The sequence below is a fragment of the Saccoglossus kowalevskii genome, chromosome 14 (genome assembly GCF_978046115.1).
Source record: "Saccoglossus kowalevskii chromosome 14, keSacKowa6.1, whole genome shotgun sequence".
NCBI classification, from domain to species: domain Eukaryota; kingdom Metazoa; phylum Hemichordata; class Enteropneusta; family Harrimaniidae; genus Saccoglossus; species Saccoglossus kowalevskii.
This window is the reverse complement of record NC_140654.1, coordinates 3,283,752-3,298,516: the sequence shown is the minus strand read 5'-3', so window position 1 is coordinate 3,298,516 and position 14,765 is coordinate 3,283,752. Positions and strand designations below refer to the sequence as shown.

The following is a 14,765-nucleotide window of genomic DNA, read 5'->3' as shown; positions in this document are numbered from 1 at the left end:
AAAAAATCATACTCAGTTATGGCAGTAGCTTTTGCTAACAAGGCATGAACACAAACGATATGGCAAGTAGCACCCTCAATCACAAATACATTCAAATCTCACGAAAGGAGAGATTTTAACGAGATCACTATAGTTACAATTACAGCCCCTCCCCGAGTATAAGCCCATTCTCTGTTTTTAGACATTTAACAGGTTGAGGATATCCCTAAGTATAGACCCAGGGTGTTTTTACCGGATGTCAACTACATTCATTACAAATATTCACGTAAAAAGTGTATTTCATTGCATAATAATCGTGATTGGTACGGTAGTTTGGTTCCTGCTTTTACAAGAAAACTCGCATTAATTTCAGAGTGCATGTCCGGCGAACGTATGGAACATGGTTCGCACCTTTTTTATTCTGTTATTTACTCAGGATGAGCCCCAGTGTTGCAATACTGATTCAGTAGTAGTTTTAGAAACGTCAAAAATGTCATTGTCAAGTCTTGAAACCTGGTCATTGAACATCGTTTAACTTTTCCGAATAATCGTGTTCATTGAGACCTTCGCGAATGGGATGTGAACGAGCAAACTATTTTTCGACATGACTTATTGGCGACCGTGAACAGTTTAAATACTTCCTCCATCCTCAGTTTACCTTTCGAAAATTGCAGATGAACAGCTTTAGGAAAATAATCACCGTTTTGTGTCAAAAGCAGATCACATTTTAACATCACGGTAATTCACTTCTGCATTGCGTTGAAAAATGACTTTGTCAATAATTGGAAAACTTTGTCTGTACGACACAGCATTTTGATTGGTTAACGAAAGACGTGACCTGTTAGGTCAAAGGAAGTTGTTCAGGTCAAATCATGATGAAAAACTCCATGGCGGAAATTACTTTGTATCGAGAGTTTGCGTACGATCGAAAACATTCCACAACGAAGATAATGATAAAGATCTTGCCTTCAACTGTTTTCCCTCAGATCCCTACCCATTTTTGTACCGTAAATTCAGGCGGTATGTAAATCGTATTGTAATACAATGTTTATGAACACATTTGTTTCTTCATTGTAAATAGTGTCGCGGAAATCAAAAAGACGTAATATTTCTCCGAGAAAAATGTAATTTGGATAATTTTTCGTGGTTGGGAAGATGGTTACAATTTTAAAGCCCCTAAAAAATTATCTTTTCTGAGGTGGTCCTCGAGTATAAGCCCACCCCTAATTTTCCCAATTTTACATGTTCAGGCCCCTGGGCGGAAGTACAGTACAATATGACATCGATATTTTTGGGAAGGATATGGTTTTTACTGATATTCTCAATTAAAATACTATTTGGAAGTGTTTTTTCTTCAGTGAAAATATAGGTAATAATATTGAAACAGGAAACGCATGTTGTGTTTTTGTATTCACAATCTATTTTCATGGTTGTCCCAATGGGTAACTATCATATAGCTACCAGTCTGTTATTAATTTAATTGTTAACCTATTTATTGATTGTAAAATATGTATATTCTGTTCTACCTTGAAGGATTTTCTCTACACTGTGTGGAATTTATAAATTGACATGTTAGTGACATTCAAGACTCTTTAGAGATTAATGCAATTCAGTCTTGATGAAATCAATTCCCAATCTTCTCATTCATCACAAGTAAAAGAATTTTTTTTCTACCCATTATCAATGAATGAATGAAAATGGCTTTAATTTCTTAAGACATATTTTTGCCATTCTGTTAATTCAAGATATATCGTAGCATTTCATTGACATTCTTAAGACACAAAAAGCTTCTCAGTGACTTCCATTGTTCATTTTCAAATTAGCAAATATGTCCACTAATTATCATAAACACAGATAAATCATAACATATTTTCATGAAAACATTGCATCCTTTAACCCCCCCCCCCCAATACAGTGGGGTGGGTGGGGTTAATATGTAAGGCAGAAATGTTCCATTAGTTTAGAAAATGCGAGACAAACAATTTTTCATTTTCTCAAAATTCTGCATTATGTGTTAAATCAGACGTTAAAATAAGTTAAACAAAGGTCATAGCACTGAGATGGCGTCAAAACATTCAACATGTCTAAAAGAACTTCATTTTCACACTCAACAATGTGCTATACACATTGAGTGAAGATCTATGAAGTAAAGGTACCTCAACACCATGTTTGACATTGAACTATAAAAGAATAATTCAAGTTTATATTCCAATCACTACCCATCCATGTACCTCTTATTATAAATATACGTGTACCATGGATCTCAAATGCAAATGTCTTTTGTAAAAAGGCTTAGCATCAAATATCAAATATATTATTATTATTATTATAAAAACAAGAGTCATTTCATTAAATTTTAATTCACATTTATGAATGACTTGTATTTTCTTGGATTTTTGTGAGACAATTACCGGTAGTCTCATGAGGGTATATAAACCATGACCCAAATGTTTCATGTCTGATGAGAAGCTGGCAACAGAATCCAATGAAATAATCATACATGATTTTTTAACAATCTGTGTCCTTCAAAAAATGGCAAGTACCATAAAGAATAAAAAACTCTGCCTATTCTAAAAATAAACCACATAATTATTTGTACGGGTAATTTATTGGCTTCTAGAATTTTGTTTTTTTGTACATACAAATATACCCCTTACTTTTCTGACATCAAAAAGAGAGAATTTATTTTCCCCATTCATGCGATAAATCTGCAAGTCTTTTTTTGCCAGGATAAAATTTGGATGTATTTGTAATCTGTTTGGTTTTTGTGGCCATAAAACATTTGTGATTTGTGTTTCTGTCAACAAATGATGCATTATGTAAGCTAGCTGACTCAAAGTTCAACCAGTAATTTTGTATCTAAGAACTATTTTTCCAATGCAATTAAAAAAGACCAGTTTTTATGATACATCAAAAAGAACACGTTTGTACAGTTACGATAATACATGATTACAACTGGTGTTTGTGAGGAGAGAATTTGGGGGAGGGTCCCATCATGACACAGATGCCCAAGAAGAGTAATGACAGACACTGGTGATGGGATAGAAGTGCTTTGTAAGAGCACATATAGTACTCAATTTTGTAGACTGCACAATCACGCAAATTATATTACCGTACTATATTTGCATGTGTTTAAGTAAATGACAGAGGTGAAGGGATTGCATTGTAACGAGTCATGTCGAGAAATGAAGCAGAATTGACTCTGTACCTTTATGACGAATTCTTTCTCAAAGTAGGGGCCATGAAAGCAGAATATGATGTCCATGCAGTTTCTGGAGGTGCATGTGTCTATGATAGTCATAATAATTCATATTCATGAATGAATGAATGAATGATATAAAAATGTTGGTTAATTTGCACATCCACCGAAAGAGCAATTCTGTAGGGTTTATGTTCTAATACTGTGAATAAAAGCATCAGCTAAGAAGTGAGAAAATTTTGTGATCTAGAAAGTCATATAAAAAACAAAGAATAAAAACACATACCAATGTTTATGAAAATATTTGAACATTTGTCACAAGAAGAAGTGACAGTGATTGCTTGCTTAATTAATTAATCCAGACAGACATTCAGTCTGATATCCCCACAAGGGATGCCTGTTAACCAATTACACCTTAAAGCACAACTCATCCTTCATCTAATAATGGTAATTATACAGTCATTACCGGTGTACACTATTTATGTAGATTCAGGAATTCTACACATCTCTTACTTGTTAAGACAGACATTTTTTCACAATGAAAGTAGGCCAGACAAGTGGGTAGTATGTACCGGTACTCTTTTTTTTTTTCACTGCTGAGTGAAAGGAAGACCGCGGGAGTGAAACACAGAATCTTTCTGATGCTGAACGAACACAGTTGCAACCATTGTACCACACATCAGATTACAGTAATATATACATTTTGGTACATTAATATTATTAAATTATTATTATATTTAAAACACATATACAACAATTTTTCTGATTATTTGGGATTTGATATTACATGGCAGGTAGCTACAGCAACCTTTCTACTTCCTGTTACAAATTTATTATCAACCTAACACAAAATAGCACTGCTTAGGACCTAGTAAATTTGCAATCGTTTATAAACATTAGCAAGGCAGTGCAGATTTAACATCACATGAAAGATAGCAGTCAACAGTTGACACAACCTCATACAAAGGTCAACAAAAATACCCAACTACATAAATTTATCACTTCATATCTAAATCTAATACACCTAGTAGTGCACATTAAATGAAAAATTGCACCTATTGTATACTGGATCACTGAAATAGGACTCATCCAGCCCATACACATAGATGCACCTCTGTCATTTACATGAGCACATGTGCTATTATTAATGGAGCAAATATGCCATGCCATTTTTAAAATGTATATTATTAATTACACTGAATACATGCTATATACTATATTTATATACATATATTTATCACGTCATTAAATTATTCATACATTAAACACTATAGTGAGGTATTTGTATTTTGAAAAAAAGTAATTTAATCTATTTATCGTTGGTCAGTACCCAGATAACTACACACAATACATAATTATTCAAGATTATTATAATCATTTGTTTACATTTCATGTTAACCAGTATGTGCATATTGGACAAATCAGCACTAGCTTACAATCTGTGATGACATTGTACAATGCCCATACATTGTTTTATTAACCCACACAGGAACATGCTTATTTTATAACAGCAGCAGCAAAAATGTTCTTTTTATCATTGAGAGCAAGAAACTGATTCTTGCCAACCAATCAATGTGTAGACAAAGCCATAAGAACACAGCATGTAAACATGTGAGACTTCCTACATATAGATCATAAAGATCACACATCATGTATCCTAGTACTTCCAGGGGAACAAATGCAATACCAATGTGAATTTCAAACCCCGTGCAACAAGTGAATTGCTTATGACCTAGGACTTAATTTCACCGAATTTAAAAAAAGTATAACTTACTATTTGTATAAAAATACAAAAACAATATTATGTCGTCATCATATAACGGTTATAGTAACCCAGAATGACATAAACAGTTTTAACATAGTTTCGACTCCAAAATTTATAGATGTTTACAAAGTCAACGCACTATCGAAAGTGAACGGCAATCCCAGCTTTTACGGCAAGTATTGAGAAATAACACCGTCGGAGAAACACAACAACTGTTTGAAGCAGAGACTTGAAGCTCCACGTACACATTCACAGAAGCATGTGATCGTAGACGAGTCAAAAATTAATTACACTTTCGATAATAAACTTGTATAATAAACACTAAGTACACACCTGTGGGGCTCATTCCCGGGTATATCTTGTCGTAGGTCGGTGGGTTGTTCTTAGAATCCATTTCAGATTTTGATTACGGTACCACAGACTGTTAATTACAGGGAAAGTTTTTTGGATTCGTGATATCAGAAACACTTCCTGAATTTCGCTCTCCAGCTGTTGACGCATGCGCCGCAGAGGCATGACATCATCGTTGAGTAGGATCTCGCGTCATTCTCGCGAGAGTGAAACGAGACTACGTTTTTAGTACGAACTCGATCTCAAGATGGCGATGCAAAGGAGACAAAACGTGAGTTGGTTTGTTAGTTAGTTTAATGACAATATTGGCGTTTTATTGAATCAGTCTAACCCATAGACTATGAATTGATATGTGCAGAACAACGGGGAATGTAGCTACGATCATAATCAATCTCGATTACAAGAAAACAAGACTCGTTGGCACTCAAATAATTTGTGATCGCTTAGTGTTTTTGTCCGGATACTTCCACTTCCACATAAAATGTGTCACCCAATAAGCTGCCTGTGAAAGCGTGCGTATTTTACAATTATTTGTAATGTCCTGTGCTTAAGGAAAGTCGCAAAATTGACGTGGATGTTTAACATGGGTAATACTCCGCCTCTGACCACTAAGTAGATAAATGCTTATCTTTCTCCCCTGTCCTGTCATTCCAGTCCCCCCCCCCCTACGGATGGTTTAAATCCGAAGGGTCATATTTCTACAAAAAGTATTGATGGTTTAATTCCGAGAGGTGTCATATTTTTGATATATTTAATTTATCAAAAACTGGAATGACCCCCTGCTAATCCCACAAAACAACTGATATAAACATTTTTTGAATGGATTACAATTAGCTTGTTTAAATATGACATAACAATTAAATTTCAAACCAAGTACATGTTAGTCTGTTTCGTCATTTGCATCAAACACAGAGCTAGCTCAATATACCATGAGTTGAAACATCACACACGTAATATATACATTGTCGGGGAAAAGTGACGCAGAACTACACAAATCCAAGTTGATGATGGCTCACTAGTGTAAATGCAGCAGTTCACCGGCTACTTGATACAAAACCAGATTTTGGTAAACTGTCGCAAAGAAAATCTTCTGACTTTCAGTTGTGTCGGTCTATTGACAGTACCGATCCCGTATACAGTAAAACTGAGAACGAACCTTCCTATGCACATTCTGTGTACATACTACTCCTCCAGACTGCTAACATAACCTGTTTATAACACTTGCCTTGGAAATCAAAATGAACACCCTTGTCTTCCATGAAGCCTAGCCCAAAGGGCTTGTATCTCGTGGTCTAGCGGATGAACATGTGGTTGACTTTACAGTCAAAATCAATTGAGCGATGAGAAAGATGAAAGCGTTCTGTCAAAACAATTTTCACTGTAGACTAAATTTTAACGTCCCATCCACAGTGTTGTAATTATTACAAAATCAACGTTTCAATATATGGCGCCATGGAATATGACTACTGGTTATGCTAGTCAAAACAAATACATCTGATTACAGGAATCACTGTAGTGATGAAATACAAATGTGTCCTTTCAATCAGAAATCATTTCACAACAAAAGCAAAAAAATCATAGAAATCCCTAAACATGGTATTTGTGTGTGTTTCTTGCAAATAGATCTGAGCTTTTTTGTTGATTTATTTTGGAATGAATTTACTGTATACATCTTTGGGTAATCTTGTTTTAGTAATCATGATCGTAATATTATGTTATTGTTTCAAATGTGTATTCGTAGGTGCGTCTTCCACCAGAAGTGAATCGCATACTTTATGTGCGTAACCTGCCATACAAAATAACTGCAGAAGAAATGTACGATATATTTGGAAAGTATGGAGCTATCAGGCAAATAAGAGTGTAAGTATTAGTTTTATTGACAAATGGGAAATGTAGGTATTTCAATCATCCCACTCTTGATTTCTGCACCTCAGAAGGATGCAAAGATTATTTGGGTTGGCATGTGCTTGTTGATCATTGTAATGTCGAAACAAAATTGTAATTGCAATCGAACAAAAAATGTTGAACATGCTTTTCCATTGTAACTGTTTTTTTGGAATCTGTAAAACAACTGAAATTCAAGCAGTCTGTACGCAACCTTATCATTCACACCAACACCAATATCCGACTTGAAAACAAAAATCATTTGAAGAAAGGCTGATTCCAATATTTAAATGGATTATTTACGTTATTACAGTCAAACCTGTCTATAGTGGCCACCCATGGAACTTTGAGATTTTGGCCTTTATAGACAGGTGGCCTTTCTATACAGGTTCACTAATTTATTCATGAATATTAATTAGGCATTGAATGAATGTATTAAAACAGATCTGGCAACCCAATTTGACACACACTATCACACTACTGTACACAGTATCCAAACGCTATTACATTTACAAATAAAAAATGTTGATTTTTTATTCAATTTTAAAATATATTATGTAAATTAAAATCATTTCACAAAAGTCGACCACTGCACAATAATGAGTAGTACCGAAAATTAAAAGTTCATGTTCAGCAGCAGTTTTAGTCTCGTTTCCTACTAAAGAAATCACTTAGCTTGCTTTGCTTAGCTATTCTGAATTTGTGCGTTTCTTTTAATATTGAGTGTGTCTCGTACACTAATAAATCGGAATGTTTCTGGGCTATAGCAAATTCTTTCAAGGAGAAGGGAGAGGAACAGTTAGCAGTGCTTTATTGATCCCTACAATGTATACGAAAAACTTATCTATTGTACTGATGGATCTTCTTCCAGTTACGTGACAACTTGAAAGTTTCCTCCCCAATCACAATACCCTTAACATTTTGTGTTTTTTTTCTTCAAAAATCGTCCTGACCTCCCTCACTTGCGAAATGATTGATCCCTCAAAACATTACTTTGCGCAATTGAAATCTGGGCGACTTCCATGTTATTGTACTGCTGCAACAATAGAAACATGTGAAATATGCCTGGCGTTTTTTTGGTCGGCGAAGTGAGGTCAATTTAACATTGTTAAAAGCATGTACTGAGGCAGTAGCGACCGAAAAAAACGAGACGATACTGCACACACATTCCCTCACAGTGATCGATACACAGTAACGGAAACGACTCTACTTTTTGACCCAAGTTATCATAACCCCGGAAGAACAAGAACGCACATGCGCAAGGCTAATTAGCATAATTTATTTGAATGGAAAAACAACAGTCATGGTCGTTGCGTTGATTTTTCCCTTTTGCTATCAGTTCCAGTTACTTGCGTATTTGTCGATATTTATAGAGTTCAAAGTGAATGAATATCGATACTAAAGTGAGTTGTTATGTTTTTCTGTTGGTAATCAATTCGATCTGGGATTTACCGTCGGCATTCCGATTCACCCTGGCCACATAGGGACTGTGCCCTGGCGATTCACAAAACGTTTCAGGTCGTCATCGTTGTGGTTGCTCGATTCATAGAACAAAACCCCTGGTACAAAGCACTTCTGTCCAAGTTATTCCCGTGGTATACATATTTCGACAAAACATTAATGACACAGGTTTTTATCAGGACACTTTCAAATTCTTATTATTATTTTTTGGCCTTCCCAGACCATCGGTACGGTGTGCTGGCCGTGGTAAACTGAATAAAACATAATTGCCGAAACCATCGGTTGAATGAAAGGTGTGAAAACGTGCTAACTTTTTCCTTTGTGATCTTTGGAGCTTATTAGTTGTCTGAGGTTTAAGGCAATACTCTGCAAGACATCCGGGAACTATGTTCGTTATATGCAGTGCAACTGATCGCGACGGCCGCTGAAGCCTGGCCGTTGGCCACGTTAGACAGATGGCCGCTATATACAGGGTACTTTACATGTAATTTTCGTTGGGACTGTTCCGTTGCGACCGCTATAGGCAGGTGGCCGCTGTATCCAGGTGGCCGTTAACACAGGTTTGACTGTACATGTACGTGTAATAATAAGTTTCCGGGCTATTGGGTCCAAAAGATTTTCATAAAGATTAAAAAAGTTGTATGCAGAAGTTTTCATATGAGGTTGACTTCAAAGCAGCAACTTAGTTCTACTGTTCATGTCAATATCACTCTTTTCCACACTTGTACTAGAATTATCTGTGGTGACATGATTGACAACAATTCCTTGGATAGACAGAAATGTAGTCTTGTTGAAATCCTGTTACAGAATTATGACAAGCATCCTACAGTGTGTTTTGATGTTGCTATGTGTAATCTAGCTTCCCCCTTAAAAACATGGTTAGATGCCACGAAGTAAGTGGCAATGCCTTAACCGTATATGTGTTGAACACCCGAGGGTGTATTCCGTCCTTGTCAAGGGGAGTGCTAACCTTCTCTCCTTTCATACAACACATCATGTTAATACTCATGTCTTGCTATATATGTATCATATTGTGCTGCAAATAATTGGACACGGTGAGCAGAAATAATGAAGTGGCTTATAAGTTATCTGAACTTCACTCAACTTTTAATATTACATCTCTGCCTTTTAATATTTTTGTTTATTTTTAATACAATGATATTCATTGTTTTTTCTAAAAGGTTTTCTTTTGTTAAAGTAAATTGTGTACAAATTTGGTGTGTGTTGCATTCTGGGTAATCAACTTATTTGCATAATTTCCCCTGGTCTAGGGCGTGTGAGCATTGCAGCCAGCCACTGTGCTATTATAATGCTTTAAGCTGTGTTGGTTGGTTGATATCAATAGCATCCATTCCTTTATACACTTACATCTTAATATTTATTATTTTCTTATTTGTTTTTCATGCCCTTTCAAGAATTTGTTCTTGTGTTTAAAATTTATAATTGTCAATATCATATTGTTAGTACTGTAAATTTAAATAGAGACTTCTCTTTTATTTTGCAGTGGGTACACTCCAGAGACAAAAGGCACAGCATATGTTATTTATGAAGATATTTTTGATGCAAAAAATGCCTGTGATCACTTGTCGGGTTTCAACGTTTGTAACAGATATTTGGTAGTACTTTATTACCAAGCAAACAGAGTAAGTATTCTCTGGTCTTGTGATAACATGGAATTTTAGTTACATTTCTAAGAGTGTATAAAAGTATTACAGACATTGAATTCTGGGATTGCCTAAAACATCTTTTTAAAACAAGTGAGAAAGCAATTAACAATTTAATTTTGTTTTTCCTTATCACAAATAGGACCTACTTCTTGTCTAAATATAGGGTTCGTCTTTAATTTTGGGCGTTCTCAAGCAGAATCTTTTTAGAATACAACAGGTAGAATTTTAAGAGTGAAATTCACAGTGATTACAAAAACATAGATGGCATTTCCATCAAAACACAATTACTTTTTCATGGTCACAAAATCAAAAATGATTTTTATCACTTTAATAAATACAGTTTTATTGCGTAATGGGTCAAAATACATTTCATCTGTTCAGTTTCATCAACAAATCTGAGTACTTGTTTTACCTTTTAAAATGTGTTAGTCACCTTTAAAAAAAATCTGCAGTGAAATCAATGCCAATGCAGCCTCAATAATAATAAATTTTACTTCTGCAGTGTGTTGGCTGCCGTATTTAAGTCTGGCTATTATAAATTATAATCACACCAATGAAAATTGATTTTGTTTCAATGTTTGGTTAACTCTAGAACAGAAGCTAGCCATTTATGAAATGTACCACTGTGACGTGTACATAAGCTTTGAACTTACCAGAGGTATCTAAGGCTATCATATGGTGACTTTTAAAAAATACAGATATTTCATACACTATTCCAAAACACTAAATGTAATTTTATGAAATTTGAGTCTCTCTATGTACAGAATGCTTGTAATCTTAGTAACTAAAAACAAAAGAATTCATTTTGTTTTGAACTATGTTGCAAAAACTCAATAACTTAACATTTACTCATGTTCTCATGTTCTGATGTACTTTTGTAGGCTTTCAAGAAAATGGACCAAACAAAGAAGAAAGAAGAACTCGACAAATTAAAATCTAAATATGGACTAAACGACAAGAAATAAACATTTTAATTGTATTTATTCCATGGAGCGTAAAGTCTATGCCTTGACTGTATTCCCAGAGCTCCTGGAATATTTCTTTTGAAGCAGTGAAGTATTAAAATCATTTATTGAAGTGAAAAAATACCGTCACTTAAGAAGAAATGCATCATGGGTATTTTGCAGTCCTGTCAAGTGCTTTCATAGAAATTTTATATATGGTTTAGATTAAAAAAATTCTGTGTATTTTTGATCCAGTGAATAATGTATTGACTGCTGCTATTTGTATTGTCGACTGTTTCTACACACCAGAATGCTTGTTCAAGATGGCTGCGCTTGCAAAAAATTGACTGGATATTGATGTATGCGTTTGAATTGGAGAGTAAAATTCATGTATATCATCTTAAAAGGCGTTTAATACATCTAATTTCTGTTGATACTAGACCAGCCAATTATTCACTCTAAATTATTAACTATGCTTTTGATGCATATTACTTTTTTTTTTCCCATGAATCACATTTCTTCTAATACCAGCAGGTACTATGTCATTAACAATGACTTGTTTTATGGGGAGAATACTGATTACTATATAGTATTGTCGCTTATTGACTATTCAGTAGATTTAATGGGCGACCATCACCAAAGTTCAGCTTAATTTTGTTACTTGTTGAAATCTGTGATTGTGAGTGAATTTCATGTATAGTGGCCGAGAGGTGTGTATGATAAATATTCCAGCCTGAAACCCATGTTTGTGATAAATGTATTATGAGATCATTGGCAAATGACATCGTGTTCTCGGGCACATACTCAGACAGACTGACTTATAGTATAATACTGTATTCTACACGAGTTGGTAGTCCCACACTCAATGTTTAAGGTTCTTCTATCGATAAATGTATATTATATATTAAACTCTTGTATTTGGGGGAGGGAGGTAGACTTGCATACTGTCTTTTTGTTTGTCTTTTAGTGTTTTTTCAATAATATATTATGGAAGTGTATAAATGGCGAAAACTGAGAAATAAAAATGTTCACACAAAATTCAAACACTTGCTCCACAATGACTTTGAAATGTAAGCAATGTTGTAACCAATGATTAGGCTGCAAGTCTTGTACACTCTTCCTTCTCTATCCCACAATTGATTGGTGTATGTGTGATGTACTGGTATGTTCATCTGCATGAAACCTCGTCACAAATTGAGAAAAGGCAAGTTAAAATTGGAAATACTACTAAAATTTTATATAGAATGTATTATGATTATAATAGCTAACATCCGTATATTCCTTGCCGTCCAATCTAAAAGCTTCATCTAAATAGTCGTAAGTTTCCTTTATGTGATAGTAAGTTGAAAGCAAATAATTTGACATTGTTGAAGACTCATTCTGTGTTGATAATGTACCACTTATAGCTATGACAATGGTTTGTTAGTTCCCATTGAACGAAGTTTGAAACAAGGACTTGTAATTTGGTTTCCATCTGTCTGGAGTCGTATTCCAGAACCCTGTGAATCAAATCTTTTCACTCTATGTCGTTGAGAGAGTGGATTTTTTTAAGCAGTGAATCGTAAAGCAGGCTTCTAATTTACAACAGCGCCACCTATCAATGATTTCATGAAAGTTCCACATGACTGCGAAAAGTTTGAGATATTTTTTGATGTAAGCTAAACAAGATGTAATATGTGAAGCAGGGTAGGGCACATCATTATCTCGTGTATATATCAAATCAGGTTACCATCTCCTTACCAATAGTTCCTTAGTGTCATATTTAATTGTTCAGTGTGTGTGAGTAGTAAGACGTGCCACTCCGATGTTGTGTGATTCAAGACAACTGTTACAACATCTTTGGTCCATAGTATCTTAAAGTGAATGATGTGGGAATGTGATCTATGTCATTAGCTGTATGATATAGAAAGTCGATTTGCACATGTATATATCAACAAGATATTGCGCCACCAACGACAGCCACTTTTCAGACACGTTGTATTTATATATATGCTGCATGAATTTAAAGAATATTTACAATTAAAAGATTAAATTCTTGCATGAAAATTGAGATAATATGTACGAAAAGGAATGCACACTGTCATTTTGATTATTAAAAAATAAACACATTGAAGAATGGTTAAGTTGGACTTGTACCGTACTACCCAATTTTGCATACCTTAAACTGGCACATTCTAGATCTTATAAAATATGGCGTAAACCAACGGCATGAATGCACAAGTCAAAATAAAAAGTTTGAAATGTTGTCATTGAAATTCTTTATTTCAAATTCAACACATCCAAGTATTTTTCAAAATTATAAGTCTTGGAATTTTTCTCAGCTTTGTTTTTTTCAGTAACATTTTTTCTCCAGATATTTATGTATTTTTTTTGACAACTTTGCCAATTTGCTGTATATGTTTTGTTAACAAATTATTCTGTTCTAGTGAAAAATTAATGTTCATCATCATTTTTTGTATTGAAGAATATCAATGTAAATTGGCTTTCTTTGGATTTTCTTTGTTAGCCAGCCACCAGTCAATCCACCAAATGGACTGGCAACTTTGATTTTGGACAGGCAACTTTTTCCCATTTCCGGAGCTTATAGTATTACTGATTGTCCGTCGTCCTCGTCGCCATGATCAACTTTACATTTTCGACTTCTTCTTAAAAAACACAAACTGGTGGGTGGTTCTCTGTCAGATTTGTTCATTTCAGATTTGGATATGTTCAATTGTCTTATTTATAGCGAATATTTTTGTCAATTTTGGTTCTTGAAAACCGATAGCCCAAATGCTTTGATACTTAGTATGTAGGTATCTTGGGTGGACCTCTCTCAGATTTGACCATTTTGTGATGATATCTTTAATTCTCTAATTTTGATGAATATTTTTGTCATTTTTGGTAAAAAGTGATATTTTCGACTTCTCGTTAAAAACCGAAAGTCCAATTGCTTTTATATTACATATCTAGGTACTACATGTGGACCTCTCTCAGATTTGTTCATTTCGTGATATCTTTAATTCTCTAATTTCATGAATATTTTTGTAACTTTTGGTAAAAAGTGATATTTTCGACTTCTTGTTAAAAATCGCAGGTCCAATTGCTTTGATATTACATATCTAGGTACTACAAGTGGACCTCTCTCAGGTTTGTTCATTTCGTGATGATATCTTTAATTCTCTAATTTTCATAAATATTTTTGTCATTTTTGGTAAAATGTGATATTTTTGACTTCTTGTTAAAAACCGCAATTATGCTTTGATATTATCAGGGTATATATACTACATAAGTATTACAGGTAGACCACTCTCAGATTTGTTCATTTCGTGATGATTTTATTCTTCAATTATCTAATTTTAATGAATATTTTTGATAAAAAGTTATATTTTCAAATTTTTGTTGAAAACAGCAAGTCTGATTGCTTCAAAACTATTGTTCATTTTCTGATGATATCTTCAGTTCTTTAATTAAAATGTGCATTGATAACAGCGGAGCTATCTCAGTCAACAGGCTGCTAGTCTGGGTTTTTTTTT

The 14,765-nt window shown here is 34.3% G+C and overlaps 2 protein-coding genes and 1 non-coding gene across 6 annotated transcripts in view; 1 reads left to right on the top strand and 2 right to left on the bottom strand.

The window, feature by feature from the left end:
* Positions 1-5,462, bottom strand: part of LOC100368208 (tumor protein D54-like) — a 57,704-nt gene extending 52,242 nt beyond the window's left edge. For 2 of the 4 annotated variants that reach the window (XM_006824944.3, XM_002741471.4), the window contains exon 1: positions 5,277-5,461. In XM_006824944.3, the coding sequence (XP_006825007.1) occupies positions 5,277-5,337 (61 nt within the window). In that variant the 5' untranslated portion in view covers positions 5,338-5,461. Of the gene's footprint in view, positions 1-5,276 lie in introns of all 4 variants that reach the window. The other 2 variants (XM_078005786.2, XM_002741472.4) reach the window with 2 other exon arrangements.
* Positions 5,463-5,469: 7 nt separating this feature from the next.
* On the top strand, positions 5,470-12,252 carry LOC100369005 (splicing factor 3B subunit 6-like). The gene is made up of 4 exons (XM_002741476.4): positions 5,470-5,565; positions 7,036-7,154; positions 10,144-10,282; positions 11,188-12,252. The coding sequence occupies exons 1-4, from the start codon at positions 5,542-5,544 to the stop codon at positions 11,269-11,271; spliced, it is 366 nt and encodes a 121-aa protein (XP_002741522.1). The 5' UTR covers positions 5,470-5,541; the 3' UTR covers positions 11,272-12,252.
* Positions 9,507-9,631, bottom strand: LOC144342926 (U6atac minor spliceosomal RNA). Its single transcript, XR_013418851.1, has one exon. It is a non-coding gene; the product is annotated as a U6atac minor spliceosomal RNA (small nuclear RNA).
* Positions 12,253-14,765: the final 2,513 nt, after the last annotated feature.

What these genes read in the sequence shown, in the direction of transcription:
- LOC100369005 (XM_002741476.4), top strand. Translation starts at nt 5,542, where the DNA reads ATGGCGATGCAAAGGAGACAAAAC. An exon ending in CGATGCAAAGGAGACAAAAC is followed by an intron (nt 5,566 to 7,035) that starts GTGAGTTGGTTT and finishes GTGTATTCGTAG; the next exon opens with GTGCGTCTTCCACCAGAAGT. An exon ending in TTTATTACCAAGCAAACAGA is followed by an intron (nt 10,283 to 11,187) that starts GTAAGTATTCTC and finishes GTACTTTTGTAG; the next exon opens with GCTTTCAAGAAAATGGACCA.